The 19,938-nt window shown below is 45.9% G+C and overlaps 1 protein-coding gene across 2 annotated transcripts in view; it reads left to right on the top strand.

Annotated features, from left to right (window-relative positions):
* Positions 1–18,630, top strand: part of LOC111939130 (galactosylgalactosylxylosylprotein 3-beta-glucuronosyltransferase 1-like) — a 28,258-nt gene extending 9,628 nt beyond the window's left edge. The window contains exons 2-6 of one of the 2 annotated variants that reach the window (XM_023941215.2): positions 9,137–9,285; positions 9,622–10,160; positions 11,359–11,655; positions 12,139–12,246; positions 15,284–18,630. In XM_023941215.2, the coding sequence (XP_023796983.1) occupies positions 9,174–9,285; positions 9,622–10,160; positions 11,359–11,655; positions 12,139–12,225 (1,035 nt within the window). In that variant the 5' untranslated portion in view covers positions 9,137–9,173 and the 3' untranslated portion in view covers positions 12,226–12,246; positions 15,284–18,630. The remainder of the gene's footprint in view (positions 1–9,136; positions 9,286–9,621; positions 10,161–11,358; positions 11,656–12,138; positions 12,247–15,283) is intronic. The other variant, XM_023941224.2, reaches the window with a different exon arrangement.
* The last annotated feature ends 1,308 nt before the right edge of the window (positions 18,631–19,938 follow it).

Raw genomic sequence — 19,938 nt, 5'->3', positions numbered from 1 at the left:
TGACCTCCCTCCCAGGGGAAGGTTTATAAACACTCCATGCAAAGTTACTTTTAGACCAGGCTGCTTTCATGTGCAATTAAGGAGCATGGCAGAGAGCAGTCCCTTTACAAGCAAGCCCTATGGCAAGGCCCATGCACTCTAAGAGAGAGAGAGCAGTTTGTTTCTCATGCTGTGAGCTCATTTGCCCTCAATTCTCTCACAGCCTTCCCTGCCTTCCCAACAGACTCTTCCATTTTAACTATGCAAGGCACTGAAAAACAGAAACCAAAACCCACATATTTTTTTTCTGGTAGGCTTGGATTGTTGTTAGAAGGGGCATTTGACTTTTGCTACTCCTCAGCTCCATCTGTTCACCCAAATGCATCTACTGCTTACTTTTTCTACAAAATAAAACTTACTCTGATCATGATGCAGGGATATATACTAGCAGCTGCTGCCAGTGCTCAAGTTAGATATTGCTCCCCTGGCATTCCCAGAAGGTGGGAATTGCATATGGGTCTCTTGATATCAAACACCTTGGCACATAATTTGAATGTGGCCTGCCTGTAGTCCAGAGTCAACAGCTTCCCTGTTAGCAGGACAGTCCTAGCAGAACACTGACCATCAGCTTCCTGCCCTTTTTCTCTTTTGCTCTCTTCTTCCCTTTTTATTTCACGTGCAGAAGGCAGAAAAAATAAACAGTCTGCTGACTCTAATTTTCATTCTAGTGTTTCTTTTAATCAAGCCCAAGCTATACAGATGAGCTGTGGCATTTAAGGTACAAATCAAGCAGTGGACCATAACGTATATCAGTTGCAATAAGACAATTCTCTAGGTGCCAATTTATCCATTCTACGTTTGTTTCTAAAAGTGTCCGCGTGACACTTGGATGCTGCACAGCAAGTGGCAAATATAATGAGTGCTAATGATTTATTTGGAGGAAGAAATCAGAATTAGCATTTAGGACCATCTCAGCCAGTTATAAAGCGAGCGTATTTCACACAGCTCAGAGAGCTGCAACAGCAGAAATGTCCATCAAAGACACCAAAGTGGTGTTGCTCCTCTCTAATCTCACACAACTAACACCTGCATGATGTGGCATCAGTGCTGTCCTGTGTCCTCTCCATCTTAATCTGCATGGAATAGCCACCCACAAGAGCATTCCACACAAAGTTTCTGTTTGTACGATGCTTTTATTGATCACATAACTCAGCCAGTATTCCAAAATAAAAACTCAGGGGAATTCTTGCGTTTACACTGCACTCATTCCCTACCCATCATTCTTTCCATCCAATAACAGATCAGGGCTCTGATTCTTCAGGGGGCAAGCACACAATGTAACCATTAAAATGCCAGTATTTCCACAGATTTTGGGAAGACAGTAGACATATTTAGCTACACTGGTGTTTTAAATGGCATAACTGCTGCCCCACTCATTTGCACTGTGATTTCAGCCGCAGCAGTTTCTCCTTTGCTTTCTTTTGCCTTCCCTAGGAGTAATGGGGAAATCCAGCAGGGAAGAGCATTTCAACATCTCCTTTGAAAGCAGGAAGAAAACAAGCTGTCTAAATCAATCAAGAGTGTGCATTAGTGATAGCATGTTCCTCTGGAGGTCTGCATTTGATGTCATATTGACACATAGCTGAGATCAAAGCCTGTCTCTGTATCCTGGCTGCTACCAGAGGAACAGCATTGGCCTTTGGGCCCCATATCTTTACAAGGAGCTCGTGATAAATGTGATTTTTTTTCTTCCCCCCATAACAAGCACCTGTGAAATGTAATTATCCATCAAATAATGCTTAATGCCTTTTTCTCTGAAGAAGTAATTCCTCTCCATCTTTGAAAATGTTCTGGAAGGAAATACTATGGGTTTTTCCTGTCTCCTTGTAAAAAAGCTGTAAAATGACAGCTCCCACTCCTGCTGAACAGGCATCAGCTGTTAACTCAGTAGGGAAAGCTCTGAATGAGATATAGAGAAACTTTGGAACAATCCACTATTGTTTTTGCTTCCTTAGAAGCAAAATTTTGCCTCCTTAGGAAAAAAAAAAATGCTGCTTTTTTTTGTTGTTGTTGGCTAATGCAGATATTGGGCTGATTCATGCTGATACGTTTGGAATTATTATTCTGTAATAGTCATCAGCATCTAAAAAGGACCTCATTTCTGCCAGAGCTCTGCAGCAGGGAAGACAAGCTGACATCTGAATAAGCCCCTGAGTTTCCTTTCAAGAGAGGATAACTCCAAGCTTAGAGGTCTTTCAGGAGAGAGCTAGCTTTCTCAGGAGACATCTGGTACCCCCTGCTTCTCTTCAGGCCTGAGCTGCTAATCTTTCTCTGGGTATTTCTGGCACCCCTGGATTATGGCTCTGCAGTGCAGGGAAACTGTGATGGGACAGAGGGCTGTGTCCCATGCCCCACCCTTGCTCAGGGGGCAGGAATGCGGTGACAAGTTGTATGGATCAATCGTGAAGGACATTTGGGTCTGGGCTGATTAAAAATAGCCTGGCTTAGACCTCCTTTTTCAGGCTCCGGAAGGCTCCCTGCAAGGACGGGCTTTGCAGCCAAGTTCAAGGTCTAGTCTGTATTCAAACTGGGTTATCTCCATTCCTGCTGATAGCCCAGATAGTGCCTGGATACCCTTGATCTACCTGGGGATAGCAGGCTGAGCCACGTGCTGTCTCTAAAGTACTGGATCCCGTGGGACCTAGCCAGCGGATTTAATTAGCCCCGTCAAAGCGTCTTTTTTGTTTTCTCTTGGTTTTTTGTTTGGTTTTTTTTGCTTGGAAGAAATCCCTGTATAAAGCATCACCCTTCTCCAGTCTTTTCTCACACACACAAGCCACATGTCTAGGACAAGGATGCTCTTTGGAAAGGTCCTGTGTCAAGCAGTTTATGGACCAAGCTTTAAGGAATGCTCAACGTGGCTTCATGTGGGCAGTGGAGGGATGGGGGTTGCACATGGTATATTCCCAAGGGACAAGCCTGGTTTGTGGGCTGAAGTAACTGTGCTCCCATATGGTGAAGGCATCAGAGCTGGCAGGAGAGGATAAAGCCTTTCTTTGCATCTGAGGAAAAGGCACAGGGGCTTGGGAAGGGCAGCTGTTTCACTGGGAGTGACTCACTTCCCGGGGAAGTTGTCCCCACAGGAGCCTGCGCACCAGGGACAGAGTATTGATGGGGCTGAGCCTTGAAACTACACAGCTGCTGGTAGTTCTGCTCTTCCTGCTGTGGGGAAGGACCTGGCCATCCTTCCCTGTATTGTTTTATTATTTCTAGTTCCTTGGGTTTTGTCTCTCCAGGGGACTCGTTTAATTTTCCTTTGCCCTCTCTCCCCATGAGCAGTAGGGGAGCTCTCACCTCGTTCAGATTGTAGGTGTCACTTGCCTGCAGCCCTTCAGGTCTGCGGCACTGGGACGATAAAAACTCCCAGCAGAAGAGCACTCTTCCACCTTGGGTGTAAGTGCAGTCTCCTACTATTGTCTGTGCTCCTGGGAGGTCAAGATCCCAGCTGTGGGATCAGAGCCTTTCTCTTCCCTGTTCATCCCCTCTCCTATGAAGATGAGCTGAAAGAATCGAGGCTGTTCAGCTTGGAGAAGAGAAGGCTCTGGGGAGACCTCAGAGCACCTTCAAATACCTCAAAAGAGCTACAAGAGAGCTGGAGACTCTTTACAATGGCATGTAGTGAAAGGAAATGTGGGAATGGGTTCAAACTGCAAGAGGGTAGGCTTAGGTTAAATATTAGAGAGACATTCTTCACTTTGAGGGTGGAGAGCTGCTGGCCCAGGTTGCCCAGCACCATTGTTGTGGATAGCCCATCCCTGGAAGTGTTCAAGGCCAGGCTGGATGGGACTTTGAGGAATTTGGTCTAGTGGAAGATGTCCCTGCCCACAGCAGAGGGGTTGGAACTAGATGAACTTTAAAGTCCCTTCCAATCCAAAACAGTCCATGATTGTATGATTAACATCTCCCTTCCTAGAAAAAACTGCTTTTTTTTTTCCCCCCCTTTGCTTTTCAGTCACCCAGTTCCAGCAGAGATTAGGGGAGAAATTGCTACTTTCTGAGCAGAAAACCAAATCTCCCTGTTCCCTTCTTTTTCCCATCCCCATAAGAAATACAGCTGGATGTGAACCCTCAGGCACTGTCCTTTAAATCTAGCCTACCCTTTCTGTCCTACAACAATGCCATTCCTGAAGACCTGTCTGGGGGCCAGAGGACTCTCACAACTAAGAAATGCCCTGTTTTGACTGTGTTTGCACAGTAATTACCCATGCTTATCCCAGAGCAATAACCCATTCCACCCACTTCTGTGGTTCCTTGAATCCATCCTCCCACTTTATCGTGCACATCTCAAACAGGCAGGCAGCTGCCTGGTGAGGGGAAGCGCTGCAGCATCTCGGCCTGTCTCAATTTTTAGCACTATTGTAGTTTTGGCTGAAGGCTCTGATGGGCCCAAGGGAACAGGGGGAGAGGGGACAGTGGCTTCCTGTGCATTTCAGCAAGGCAGAGACTGAGCCATTGCTGCTCACCACAAATACCGGCGCTGCCATGAATTATGCATTCCTTGTTTAAAGAGAGGTCGCTCTCATCAATAATTGAAAGCTCCCTGCTCTGCCTTCAGCATCACATCTCCCACACCGGGAGTTAGGGAACTCATGAAATCTGCATGGACTTCCTCAAGGTGGCTAGGGGCTAGGGGAGAGAGGCAGCAAAATGCAGGGAAAACAAACCAAAAACTCTACTGACAGCTTTGGTGTGTGAAATTAAGAGTCATCTGCAGCTACCTGCAGGTGTACTCCAGCCCTGCTCCACTCACCCCTGTCTCCTCCCCTTTCCACACCTGTCTCCTCCCAGGATACACACAGAACAGTAGAGCCATGCAAACATGTCTCAAACCAAGATTAGGGAGCAGTTTCTTGAAACTTTTGGCTCCGTTACCTGAGATTAGTTTGCTTTGGGTGCTTGCCTACAAAATAGTTAAACTGGATGGTGGGATGTTCCCAAGGGATAGTTTGAACTGTGAAATTTGTCCCTCTGGGAAGGTAAGGATCTTTAGAACCTGTGTCTCCAACCAAAACCATACAGTCCAGGGGCTGGAGTTAGTCCAGCATTCACAGTCTTGTAAGCCTCGCTCAGAGAGGCCAGCTGCCCTGAACCAGAGGCTGGAAAATCACCTTTCTTGCAGAGCAAACTTTTTGAAAGGTGTGGTTGTTATTCTGGATCAGGCAGGCAAAGGGCAGAACCAAAATCTCAGAGGAGATCTACTCTACTGAGTTATCAAAAAGGATGTAAATTGAGCAGCTTCTCAACAGGGCTGTAGGAAAACTAGAAGAACTGGAACATGTCAGCTTTATAGTCCCAAGTTAGCTGCATCTCTCCTTAACTTTCACCTTTCTCCCATTCACCCAGCATATCCTTTCAAAAACTGCAGCTCAGGGAGAAAGTCAGTGCCTAGGTCATTTTACAGCCTGGAATCCTTATCCCTCTCTCAACATCTGAGTGGTCCCACCTGTAACAAATTGTACCCTGTTGGTAATTAGTCAACAACAGATGAAGGGATTGGTCACATGCGATGGTCTGAGCCTCAGCCAGATCTTGCTTCTCTGCAGCATCATTCTGGGGAATCCAGCTCTTCCCCGTGTGCTTCTCTCATTGTCTTCTCCTGAATCCTTTCAGAATAATGCCCCCTGTGTCAGCACAGGAGCTTAAACGGAGACTGAACAATGTTGCATCCCAGGAGCTGAGAAGCCTGACAAAGCAGTGTGAAGCCAGAGTAGTACACGAAACTTTTTCTCACTATCATACTCAGCTTTGTGCTCTGTGTGTTTGCTTATTTTTTAATGGAGAACAGAAGATTGATGGATGAAATTAAGAAGAGGGATGTGTAATTGGAAAACAGCACAAGAAGGCTACAGGCAGCATATTGAAGGCATCCATCAAGCATTCAGCTAATGTTGTTAAGGGTGTGTAACACAAACAAGGGCTGCAGGAGACACTAGGGAAAAAAAAAAAAGAAAAGGAAAAAGAACAAGGAATAGGCAGGACAGGAGAAATAGCAAGTGAGGACAAGAGCCAGCAAGAGAGTACAATCAATAATATTTGTATTGCAATCACATCCAAAGGCTCCCGTTGGGATCAGTGCCGGACTGTACAAGCACATTAAGAGATGGTCCCTGCCCTCTACAGCTTAAACCCAGGAATTACCAGATGAATGCAGGAGATGGGTTTAGATGATCACAAAATTTTCTTCTGATCTTGAATCTCATTTAATAGGATCTGCTCTGAGAGGGGTTAAAGGCAGAAGGAAGGTAGCTGGTTGTGCCAAGAATACACACTGTAATGTTTGCCAGCAGGCGTGCAATTAATCCAAGCCACTTAGGAGACTTTGGTTTTAATTATAAAAAATAGGTAAAAATATGTGCAGTAAACCTCTGTAAGCCCCACTGGGGCCATCAGCAGGCTACCCAGAGGCATTGATATGTGACTGGATTTTAATGCTGTGTTTTCAAAAGGATGGACTGGTGCTTTAATGGACCACTTTGTGGGAAATATTCCGTGAGGGCTGGACATTAAGAGAATGCAATGGGCCTTTGCATTGTGTGGGTAAGGACAGAAGACAAAGGCTAAAATTATTAGTAAGCCAAGGGATTCCTGTAGTCCTGGAAACAGGGAAGAAAAGGGACTCTGAAGGCCTGAGAAAAGGCAGGTGAAAGATATAAAGCAACGGAGAAGAGCACACATGACAGATGCAGGGGGAGACAGTGGGGGAGACAAGGTAACATTTAAAAGAGAAAATAAAGTATTCCAATAGAGATTTGTTGAAATGGGGTTGAAGTCAGCTCCTCTGTGAGGTTCACAAGTTACCTGGGGCTTTATGCAGGGTTTAACTTCTTCAGCCTTGGCTTGCTTTGGAAAAGCAGTAGAGGGAAGGTGCATGCAGAAATAAATGAGCACGGAGCACCAGGGGAGTTGCACACACAGCATCTCCACTTGTTTGTAGTATTTGGGAAGCATGAACGGGGCTGACTGGAAGAGGGAGGAGAAAGAGCTAGAAAGGTAATTAGTTAAAAATTCTTCTAACTGTGATCTACTCTCCTCTATGTTCTGTTGGTAAAATGGCTGCCATGGCTGCCTCCTCCTTTCTTTCCCTCCAGAAGCAACCTGAGTTTGCAGCAGTAGCAAGTCTGCTGCATAGAAACTGTGTCTGTATAATTAAGGCCTTTTATTAAAGGGAAGAAGCTCTGGCTGCCTGACTCTGGTGCAGGGACATTTATAATTGCAAGCATACCAGAGGAAGCAAGGTGCTGTGATGACCCAGACCTAGGGCCTGGGTGGGCCTAGGTATCTGCAGTTGTTAATAGCAATCCTTGGATTTCTTTTGTGGCTCTGTCTGTTCTCACAGCCAGAAATGATGGGAAGCTTTACTCTGCGCTGCTACACTGGTAAGAGGAAAAATTTCCTGTGGGGAAAGCAGTCCCAGGTGTGGGTAACACCGTCCTGCCCTGTGTCTGACCTGGATCTGTAGCTTACCAAATAACTATGCCTTTGGCACTAAAGCTTGAAGGACACTCTTGTGCCTGCCCCAGACCCAGTCATCAAAAAGCAATGAAGTTAAGCAGAGCCAGCATGTTTGCTGCACAAGGCTCCGGCTCACATCACCAAAACACTCCTGTGTACCCCTGGCAAACAGCTTCCTTGGTCCACTTCTTCATCTGTTTTTTGTAGCTTGAAGGTAGTGAAATGGGCACCATGGTGTTTCCTGAGTGAGGAGGTAAGAAACATTAGATATTAACACCATTAATGGCTGGCTTGGGGAGCAATCAGCAGGAATATGTTTCCCTAAGAGACTGCTCCAGCGTTAGTACCACTGGTGACTGACAAGGAATGAGCTTGTGTTGCAGTAATTTCCTTAATAGGGCTTATGAACATGCACTTGCCCATCAGAGGACCTGCTGAGACATGCTAGTCTTCTGTTAGATGTGGCTGATACAGGATTGACAGTTATTGGTGGTAGGGCACTGATGAGCCCCCCTATTGCATAATCCTTGCTTTTTCAGGACACCAAGGTAAAATGTCAGAGAAACAAAGACAGATTCTATGAGGCCCCAGAGAATGACTTTAGAATAACATCTCCTAATATCTTTCAGGGGTACCCTGTGGCTGCTGTCAGTGCAGAGCCCTTTTGGACCAGTTGTCATACTTCTTACACAACTCCCTAAGGCTGAACCCTCTGGACAGATGAGGAGCTGCTGGACCCAAATCCTGGGCAGGATTGGAACAAAATGTGCCTGTGTCACTTTGAAGACCTTGGCTTTATCTGACTGGCCTTCAGTACACTTAAAAATCCCTAGCAGAGCAGGAATTTAGAGCCAACCAATTTGAACCTCCTTTCAATCTTTTGTATCAGCATGATGCCATCACTCTCTTTCTTCAAAATGCCTTCAACCTGGAAGTGTGGGAGAACCTGGTAGGGCCTGATGGGTACTCCAAAGTCTGTGATTTCAGCTAAATGCTGCAGTAGCCAAACACTACAAACCAGAAATAGAAAGGCATCTGGGATAATTAAACATTCAACAGGCATCACCAGCACTGTGGAATGACCAAGGCAGGGATTTCATGGAACACTTAGTAGGTGATAGCGTGCATGCCTGATTGCCTCAATGCATCCGCCTAAGGAGGATGAATTAACATTACAGAAGTGTTAAGAGGTGCTGGCTATCTAGAGGATGCCTGACATCTGACTATTTTGTCCAGTTGCATATTCAGGCACACAAATCTTGCACACAGTTCTAAAAAGTTGTATGAAAGAAGCAAATTAAACAGTTACCACAAAGCTCAGGAATAAACACAAGTCTGAAAGAGGGGGCAAGTAGCAGTCCTCTCTGTCTTCAGAATCAGCAACATGAACAACTCTAACTCAAGGACAGCGGTTTCGTCATGGGATAATGGGAGGGTCTTTAGAGCAACAGAAATAGCTAAAAGCTTCTATTCAGTAGCACCAGAGTTGGCCAAGTTGGATAATAGTTTGGACCTGAAACGTTAATGGGGCTCCTTGTAAACTTAGGCAACACTTTGCTAGATCAGGTCCAAACATTTGTCATGCCTTCCTGCACTTTTGGTGACTGGTATTTTTGAGGCTTTACTCCTTTTTCTTTTCTGATAGGTAGAGAGATGCCTGGGCATTGGAAGCTCCCTGCAGCATGCTGAGGAGACGTAACCTTCTTACCACGCTCCTGATTGCCTTGCCATGGGCTCTTCTCCTAACCTTGTGGCACCAGTACCCAACCACCCACTACCTCAACCTGCTGAGAAGTAAGTGCAAAAGTTCTGTTCTCAGTGTGCTGGTAGCTGTGATGACTTCTGCTGCAAACCCTCAGCAGAGATGCTCTCTCATGGGAAAGTTTAAACAAAGACAGACTTGCCTAAAGGCCCCCCTCGGGGTTTGCCAACAGCAGGAACATAAAGAGTTCGTAAGGACATAAATGTTCGTAAGAGTGTGTTAAACACACACATTAGGCTGGCTTTGGAGAGAGGATGTAGCACTAACTCCAGTTAGATGTGTGCCTCCCTGGACAGGAGGCAGCCTGTTAGTTATCAGTCTTCTGACATCTTATTTATTTTCCTCTTTCTTCCTTTGTTTTGTCCCAGAAGAGACAGATGAGAACACGACCTCTAAAACTCTCCTTAATGGTACCTCTGCCCTGAGAGAAGAAGGCTTCCCATCATGCACTCGGCAGCAGCAAAGCATAGGGGCAACGCCTAAAATCATCCAGAATTATGTGTACTCCAGGCCTCCACCATGGTCAGACACCCTGCCAACCATCTTTGTTATCACCCCTACCTACACCCGGCCAGTTCAAAAGGCTGAGCTGACCCGTCTGGCCAACACCTTCCTCCACGTACAGAACCTGCACTGGGTGGTGGTGGAGGACTCTCCACGGAGGACCAACCTTGTATCCAACCTGCTGGAGAAGGCTGGGCTCAACTTCACCCACCTCAATGTAGAGACACCCAAGAGCCTGAAGCTGGGTCTGTCCTGGATCCCATCCCACACCCCAAGGGGGACACTACAGAGGAACCTGGGGCTGCACTGGCTGAGGGACAGCTTCAGTAACACTGCACCACCAGAAGGCGTAGTCTATTTTGCTGATGATGATAACACCTACAGCCTGGAGCTCTTTGAGGAGGTAAGAGATATAAAATTATAGGGGACAGAAAAGCAGGATAGAGCTGTAGAGACTCTTAAGCCCAGTTGCACTTGCGAAGACCTTGCCCACTCTGCATGCAGTGGCAACTGGGTAGAGGGCAGATGCAAGCTGAAAGGGCAAAGAACACGTTTGCCATGCTATAGGCTGCAGATGTGAACAGCCACTCACACACCATTGCACCAGCTACAGTTCCTCTTGCCAGGGACCATAGGATGTGTACCTCAGAATTCATACCTCTCCTCAGGGAGAGCTGACCTAATTTAAATAAGCATCAAAGACAGACTTCTGGCAAGGCATAAATCTGCCTGCTGTAGGGGTGATAGAAAAGTTATCTGACTCTATTCACTTTTACTCCTTGGCTGCCCTTCAGTTCTTCAAGTTCCAGCCACCACAACAGGCCTCTGCCTCTGGGATCACTGAAGCTTGCCCAGACTTTTGCTGGAGACCTGGCTTTTGTGAGATGCCAAGCCTATTGTAAACTTGCAAAAAATCCAGTAAACTCTGTTGTCACCAATTTAAGCCAAACTGTACTAAGCCACTTAAAGAGCAGAATTATGCAACCAAACGTATTTCTAGTTTTCAGAGTTTCTAGGTCTCTGTTAAGCTCATCCTTTCTTACTTCCTTCCAGGTCCTTTCTGACAATTTCAATAAACCCTCACACTTCTAGGCAGTAGCCATGGATGGAAAAACAAGGCAGGAGGTGGGGGGAGAAATTGGAATAGATGAGGACAAAGATGAATCAGTCAGGGAGATTACTTGCATGAGTATGAAGCTGGATTGGAGCTGATAATACAGAGGTAGAGGCCTGGTAAAAGCAGTATTTGGCATTTACAAAAATGATAAAATTCTACCATAACAAAAAGGTAAAAGTTCAAACAAGATGAGAAAACAAGAGGTTTTCATTCTTCTGAGGGACTGCATGTGGGCACAGAAAAGCAGTGAGTTTGTTGCTCAGAGAATAACGTGCTAAGAATTTGCCTCATGGCTGTGGAAGCTGTAGCTCTTCAAGCAGCAGCACAGGTGAACCAGAGCTTGTGCTGCCGAGAGCACTGTGACTGCGTAGGAGATCAATGGGGGAGGACAGGTGCCAATGAAAGCAGAGGATGGTGCACTAATGGGTTGGGACAAACGCGGCGGGGTTGAATTCTCACAGCACTGTCTCCTTCTGGCACACAGATGCGCTACACAAGGCGAGTCTCAGTCTGGCCAGTGGCTTTTGTCGGGGGGCTGCGATATGAATCCCCCAAAGTGAGCCCAGCAGGGAAGGTGGTGGGCTGGAAAACCGTCTTTGACCCTAATCGTCCCTTTGCTATTGACATGGCTGGGTTTGCTATCAGCATCAAGTTGATTTTGGAGAAGCCTCATGCCAGTTTCAAGCTGGAGGGAGTTAAGGGAGGCTACCAGGAAACCAGTCTGCTGAAGGATTTAGTGACTATGGATGGGCTGGAGCCCAAAGCAGCTAACTGCACAAAGGTGAGTAGTACAAGAAATCTTAAAGATACAATCTCCTTGCTTAGTCCTGGCTGCTTTTACAGCCTCCTGCCATACTCTTCCACCTTCCAGTGTGCCTGCCTTGTGCTGGCACATGTCAGTGCCAAATGATGCTGGGACAGACAGATGGACAAAGCCTGCTAAATTCTTCACAGATGTGAAGCTCAAAGAGACCTGAGGAGCAGTGCTAGGCATTCTGTGTTAATAAAGAATCTCAGATGTACAGATTGCTTCTACAAAATCCAGGAGGATTGGCAGAGGGTTGAGTCTGGAATTTTGCTCTAGAGTGATCCTTCCTTGTTACTGTTTCATATGCTGGTGAAGTGTCCCAGGATCAACCCCTTAGAATCACATGCTTCAAACATCTGTGAGCCTCGCTTTTCTGAGGATTCCGCACAATGGGTGCAGTACTCTCACAGTTTCCATGCTATTCAGAACACCTGAACTCTTTGTGCTTCCCTCTAGGTGTTGGTCTGGCACACAAGAACTGAGAGGCCTACTCTGGTTAATGAAGGCAAGCGTGGGTTTACAGACCCCAGAGTAGAGGTGTAAGCAGAGAGCCAGCTCCAGGGTGTGAGTATCTTTGTCTTTATTGTTTTCAGCAAGGCAAATAATCTGTACCTGTTTCCTTATTTCTGCTATTATTTCCTCAAAAATTGCTTATATGACTGCTCCAGTAATTCACCATGCCACCCTTTGGACAAAAAGTAGATTCTCATCTTTATCCACGTATGTTCTTTATTTCTTGCTCATTCAAGCCTCCTTGCAGACCATATGGGAGTTTTGCCTGACAGAGAGAAAAGTGACAGCAGAATCCCCCAGTTTCACTCAGTATTAATGACAAGCCAAATTCCTTGCCCCTGGACTCTTTCATCCAGCTCCAAACTCCCTCTGGTGTGGGAGTTGTCCTACAGCATGGAACAAGATCACACTCCTGCAGGCAACCTTTTGTCCCAGCAGCCCTGCCACCTGTGCAATGCTTCATGCATCCCCTTCAGCTTTTATCCTGCATAAACAGCTGTGGTGTGGGTGCAGCAGGGAAAGGCTGATGGAATGCTTAGAGCACCTCAAAACAGGAACCAGCAAAGCACAGCCTACACAGACTCTCTCAGTTTGAGGTGCTTGGTACCAATGCTACCAGAGCTAGGAGTACATCTGCTGGTGAGGAGAGATAGTGGATGCATTAGGAAGTGCCTTTGCAGCTCACAGAACTAGGTTCAGCAGCAGAATGGGGGATTATGGCAACCACCATGGGTGACAGCAGGAATGTATCAGAGATCATTGATATGTTCTTACAAAGAGAATAATGATGAAGTGTCCAGATGCCGTGCCCTCTGATCTCAATGTCAGATTCCTGCCCCAAAAGTCCCAAGAGAATGAAAGCATCCCAATTTCGAAGTACCCAGCTCTTTCTGAAATGTCTCATATCAGTGTCAGGACACAGGATGCTGAATGATTTAGTCCTACTTTGGAAGATATTCCAGGAGTGCTTTTAGTTTTGACCCTAATATACACCTCAGCTCAGCTCTACCAGTGGAAATAAAACTGATAGCTTTCATACAGGCAGTCATGAGTATTTCAACTCCTGCACTGATCTCCTGTGTACATCACTAGTAGCTGCATTCAGCATTGCCACAGCACCTCCTCATCTCTGAGTGACAGCCACACAAAATAATGCAAACCAATCCCAGTGCCTGCACACCCAGCAGCAGATGGAAGTCTGGAGCCAGTTATCTAAACACAGACACCTGGTGCCACCATAGGGACCCTGGGGTAGTCTACCTGTCCCTCCTATAGGGCACAAACCCGGTACCATTTCTGACAGCTTTTTATTAATATTATAGATATCCTAGAAACCCATTAATGCTGCAAGATACCTGTGCTTAGGCGGCAGCTCCTCTTTTCACCAGTGCTTTTGTGAGATCCACTAGCAGCAACAGGATCATTTTGCACACTCACCCATGCTGAGTCTGCAGTTGCCTAAAGCTATGATTGCCCAAATTCAGCTCATAAGGACTCACAGTCCAGTTAACTGCTCTGGAAGAATCACTTAATTTGTACAGGATGAGCAGGCCTATAAAAACTCAGACAGATTAAACCCTCCTTGCCTACTTGCAGAAGGAAGGGTTGACTGCTCCATTGGAGATGCACAGCGAAGACATGATGTTTTCACAAATGTGCCTTTTATGGATGGGCACTTTTGTCCTCACATCTCTCCCTGGCCAAACAGCCATCCTCCATAAGAAATGGCACCAGCTGTGGAGAATCATGAGAATGGCTCCCTTTGAGTCATTTGTTGTGGGAAAGGAAAGCAACCAGTCTAAAAGATCAAGACACTGCCACTGATTCACCAGCAGGACTTACACCTTTATCAAAGCCATCCTCTCCAATGGTTTCAAGCAGATTGTTGGTTGGATCAGTCCTGCAGATTTTTAAAGATCTTTGCACTTGCATTAGCAGTCATTTTGACCACAATCTTTTCTGTACCACTGTCTGTCATGTGGGGCAGCTGCTCTGACACATCAGGTTGGCAGGTGGCATCTACTCTAGGAGACACATGCAAGGTAAATTGCTTGACAATCAAGGGCAATCAAGAAAAATTGTTAGATTGCATCTCTTAAAAGTTTAAATTGAGATCTCTGCTGAAGGCTGCAGTGTATTGGAGGTTCTTACCTTCAAGGCTGCTGAGCTTCAAAACCTTGATAGACATGATCTATATAAGCCAGTGTTGAGAAAAAAAAAGAGGCAAAATTGCTCCCCTGAGGCTCTTCTGTTCTTAAACACAATAGGAAGAATGTTCCTATTTTTCCCTCCTGCCAATTAGTCCTCCTTGAGGATCAGATCAAACCAGTTAAGTCCAAGACCTCCCAGAGCCCTCCTTGCCTTTAAATCCTGCAGATGTGAGTCAGGCAGACATTGCTTGGTGTGGGATTTGATACTCTCCTAATCTCTAATTGGACCACTTGCATGGCTGCTTGCTACAGAGCAGCCAAAAGCTATCACAGCATACATCCCTGCCAACTGTCGTGAAACACCCTTGAAACACAGGTTTTGGCTTCTGAGAACAGGAAATGGAGATTAATTTCACCTCATTTTTTTTTTTTTGTTAAAGTCCTGAAAATTATCACACAGAAGACTGGTGTTATAAAAACTACCTGTTCTTATTGCTATTTTTTACTTACAGGCATCCAAAAGAGAAGAGTGTACTTAGGTTAGCATAGGACTCCTGCTATTGTGAAATTTGGAAATAAAGAAGGTTCATCTGCATTCACAGCTTCCAGACAGACTGAATAGAGATCCTCAGATCTCATCCTCCTACTCTTTCTTTAAAAAAAATTATCAAAGAAATTAAAATAATGACTTTAAGTGCAGACAAAACAAATCTGTCAGAAACTTTCTCTAATTTGTAAATAAAATCTCCCAGCTGAGACTCTAGTGCAGATAGAGCAAGCAGCTCTTCAGCCATATCCCAGCCCAAAGCCATGCACAGTGTGGTTGAGGAACCTGTTCACTGATGCCTGCAAGGTGTTTTCCTAACCCGGGGGATAACCCTGTTAAGCTGGATGTTTTATTTACACCTTCTTACCTCACCTTGTGTTTGTTTTGACAGAGGCAGAGGGCTGTGATTGTTCCCGAAGTTCATCAGCAACCATAGCACCTGTGCACCCTGCCTGTCCTGCCCAGAGCTCTGCTCCACTGCTGGAGGATGATAAACACCCCCAAATGTCACCACTCCAAACAGCTCCCATTGCCCAATGAGGTGGTAATAAGGAGGGACAGAGCTGAGGTGGTGCCCTGAGATTCTCCCCACCTAGGAGAGAAGTGCTTCCCTTCCCTGCTGGGCCCTGTACTTTTAACCATTTATTAAAACTTACTAAATGTGATCTTTATTCTCTGCTGTGCCAGCACAGAGGTTGAAGTCCAGGAGGGGTGCAGGTGCCTCCAAAGGTCTCTCCTGGCATATTGCAAAACCTGAGCTTCAGTACAGCAACTGCAAACTGCACTAGTTCAAGGACAGGAGTTGTCACTAAAGCACAAACATGGACTTGCTGGCCTGAGCCTGGTGTGCTCTCAAAACAGCTTTAAAGCAAAGCTAGTATGAGAAACTCTTCCTCTGAGGCATGCACTCCAATATATACACAGCCTTCAGTGCTGGAGAGGAAGCTGTGCTAACAAACCTCATCTGGGGTTTGGGAGTTGAGAAGGGATCTGGTGCCTATCCCTCAGCTCAGATTTTGAACTGTCCTCACTTAAGGTTGTTTTGGAAAATGCCATCTCAGATCTCCAGGCACAGATCCCTCTGGATGAAGCTCCTCTCCTGCTCCAGGAGACGTGGCAGGTATTGTACCTCAGAGGAGTACCTGCCTCTGTGTCTTGCTGCAGAGAGCAGAAAGCAGGGGCAAAGATGGGTGGACCTGAACATGTTCAAGGCCTGAAAGCCTGCTGCAGCACCATCAGGTGCTTCAGGAGCCTCAAAGCATGTGCATGGACTTGTTTCCTAGACCTCCAGAGAGGAAGACAACTCTCTGAGAGGGAGGTGGGTGAGAAGTGCTCTGAGAAGAGGAACCCTCAGCCTGCAGCCATCTGCTGTGAGACATCAAGGAATGTGGAGACATCAGGAAACCTATCTTGAGCACATACATGACAACTGAAATAACAAATGTGGCATGGTTTTCCAGCTGAACTTTGAAAGGAGTGTGTGGTGCTGTGAAGAGAGAGGAGTCAGTGTCATGTGGAAGGGTTTCCCTTTCCCTCAATAAAACAGGAAGACAGCCAGGTGGGAGGCAGCCTACAAAACAGGAGGTGCAAATGAGGACCGAAGGAAGGATGCACTGGATTAAAAGCACAAGTGTTGGTACCATATGTGTGCGTGGGGAGTGGTGTCGCTGTGACTTTTCCAGGAAGATTCCTTGAATGACCCAGAAACCCCTCTGAGCAGATCTTTAAAACCTGCTTCACTCAGGCCATGAAAAACAAGGCTTAAGGCATTCAAAATACATCAAGGATTTCACAGCTGGGAAAAAGTTATAAGCAACTGAGTCAACCCTTGCCCAAGAAATTCAGGGCTAGCAGGAAACTTATTTATTTGTTGATTTATTTATACTAGAATTCTTCTCTGCCTATTCCTTGTTTAGTTTTGGTTTTTAGCTTAGGTCACATGACACATTCATGAAGAAAGAATATTTTCCCTCTTGCCTTGGAACAGTAGAGCTCGGTGTTCACCAATGAATGTCATATGTTCTGTGCTCCCTGGGGTTTCTTTACAATGGTATCTTAAACTGGCAAAATAATCAGAAGCACAGCAAGGGGGGCAGTACAGCGAAAGAAATTACAGTTCTTTTATGCTACAAACGTGGGTGGCACTAAGTTTCTGGCTCCCAAGCAATCACAGTGAGGTAAAAACATGAGCAAAGGACTGCCTCACTCAGCAGACAGTCTCCTGGGATCTCAGTAAGCCTCCATGAAGGGGGCTCTTTTAAGGGTATCTGAGAGAGGGAGTTGGTCCATATTCCCTCAATGAAGAAGGAGCAGCCACACATCCTGCTATAGGATGGGGCCAAAGTATGGGAGAGGCAAAGGGGATGAGATACCTCCTTTCAGAGAGAGAGAGACAGGAGAAATCAAAGAATAGGCAACAACTAGAGAAATGGAGACTGCAATTTAGCGAGGCTAGGGCCAGGGTCTGTCTGGATGAACACACCAGCAGTACAAGGCCACCCTACCAGCTGTCTCAGCATGAAGAAAATACTGAATAGGCTGAGAAAGCAATGTATTCTCTGGGCTGTACACAGGTCCTTACAGAACTTACAGGCACCAGACAGCACAAAGGAAGTCCAGCATCCACAGAATGCTTTTCACTCTGCATTTGTCAGAGCTTTTTGTCCTGCCCTCTGCAAAAGGTAGCAGGGCTTGCACTCCAGTGGGCTTTGCCAACCCATCCTGCCACCAGGCAGGTGGGCTCAGTGCTTCTACCCAGCATGAATCCAAGATTAAGCCCCCTTCTTTGTGGTTTCAATGAATGAGCAAGAGCGAGGGAATAAAGAAGTTGATCTATGATCCTCCACTTTCTCCTCTGAGACGGGCAAGGTTTCTGCCTGTATGAACAGGAGAGATGTGGTGATTAATTCTCTGGCCTTTAATCTCACACAGGTCCTACATAGGGTTTAGGCACTGACAGTGAGTGTTTGTAGCAGGGATCTATTCCTGTTGCAACAGTTCCTACCACACACGTTTTTAGAGAGTGATTCTCTCTACATCCTTAAAAGAAAGCAAAATTACTCTTTCTGTATGTACTACTCTGTTAGTTCAGCCTTGGTCAGAGTCGGCTCTCAAGACCAACCTATTGCACCATCTCCATTCTTGCCGCAGCCTGGCCCTGTGGAGCAGACCCTCTGTGAATCAAAAAGTTCTGTCAGTCATTATGCTGTGCAGAACCACGACCTTGTATGGACAGCATGAATGTACACAGCTGATATTCCAGGCTAGCAGACAGATTGACCTGTTCAGTACAAGTACTCTTTTCCCTGTAGAGCAGCAGGACAGCAAGGACTGCTGCTGGCCAAGGCTTATCAGCTAAGAGTGGGCGAGTAACAGGCACCACAAGCTAAGATGGTAGTTCACCAGCAGAGCAGTGTGGGAGAGCCCAGGACAGAAGCAGCTGTCAGGGTTACAGGCTTCAGGGAAAGTGTGTGCAGTAAGGAGGGAAGCCACAGATCAAGCCTGAAGTGTCTAAACAAGAGAAGGCATCCCAGCGCCCAGTTTTTACTAGCATATTGGTACCTGATATTCATGTTCTCTGAGATTCATCCAACTCACCAACCAATGAATATTACTAACCTTTCCTGTTGCAGAAAATACTATTGATGAACAAAAGAGAATGTTGAGAAAGTACTTTTTAATGGTTATTTATTTATATTGAATGGTACTAGAGCATTATTAAATATGATGTGAATAGTATGATATTGCACTGTCTTGTCTGCAGCCTAAGTGTTTGCTCCTTTTCCAGGAAAACACAGAAGAATCTATAATGGGAAAAGTATCTATTTTAGGTGTTCTCATTTCAAGGCTACTCGTTGCACTCTTCCTCTGACCTAAATGTTACAAGAGAAAATCAAGCAAAAACATTTCAGGTCCCTGAGACCGGTGCCTGCATTATGGAGATACAGGAAATAGGAGACAGGAGAATATTGCCTGAAGTCCATAGTCTCATGGCATCTCTAGCAGTCATTTTGGGCATGGTGCCCATCTCTACTGAGATTGCTCTGTAAAGGTCTGACCGTGACTCAGTAGTGAGTGGTGGTCAAAACATAGGGCAGACAGTCAGTTCTCCATCCCAGGGGAAGGGTGTCACAAGCTGTATTAGTGAAATGTTTGTTTGTCAGGAGTCCACTGCTGGCTATTCCACAAGCCTGGGAGAAGCTTGGATATCCAGGTCCTGTTTCTAAAGTGCTCACTAATTTACTCCATCGCTGGTCAAGGTACATGACATCAGCTATCCAGGTTTTCTAGCAGCAGGGCATCCACCTCTCAGAAACATGGAAGAATTTAAAACTCTTCTGAGGAAGTCTTTCTAAAAATTTAGCATACTAGAGAACAAGCTGAATTCTTACCTCTGTAATAAAAAAATCACATTTACAAAGGTGTTGCTGGAACAATGTGAAGTTTACAAGTCAAGACCCTGCAAAAGGCTGAGAAAGAACCACTGTGGCCAAAGTACTTGAAACTTCCACCTCACTAGAAAACACAGTGCCATGGTTTAAAACCACCTCACTCCCCAAAACTGAGGGACAGCTCTGCTTGGCTGAAACCATCCACTTGTAGAAGGACTAATGCTACCTTCCTCTCTCCTTAATGGAAACCCTGGGGACTGAGAGGGCACTAGATAATGCACATTAACCAGAACTGTATGAGCACCCAGCCTGGTATCAATCACCCTGTTAGAGCAGCTGTTCCTCTCCTCCTCGGGCCCTGCATTTTCAAGGCAAAAGTGACTTCCCAAAGTCACTTTGCTGCACTTTCAACAGGGATCCAGTGCAGCCCCCAGGAGACAGGGTATGGAGGAGAAAAGGAGAGAAAAAGAGCAAGCAAGAATGAATCTTATTAAACAGAATGAGGCACTCTTCTCAGTCTCTCATCATGTTCAGGCCTGATTGGAGGTGAAACCACACTTGGAGGGAGGAAAAGCCCCCTCCCTTGACACAATCCAGAGGCTCTTAGACAAACTTAATTTCAAGCTCTATTGAAGATGGTTTTAGGTTTGGTTTG

This window comes from Cyanistes caeruleus, chromosome 3 (assembly GCF_971803275.1).
Source record: "Cyanistes caeruleus chromosome 3, bCyaCae1.hap1.1, whole genome shotgun sequence".
NCBI classification, from domain to species: Eukaryota; Metazoa; Chordata; class Aves; order Passeriformes; family Paridae; genus Cyanistes; species Cyanistes caeruleus.
This window is presented reverse-complemented; position numbering and strand designations above follow the sequence as displayed.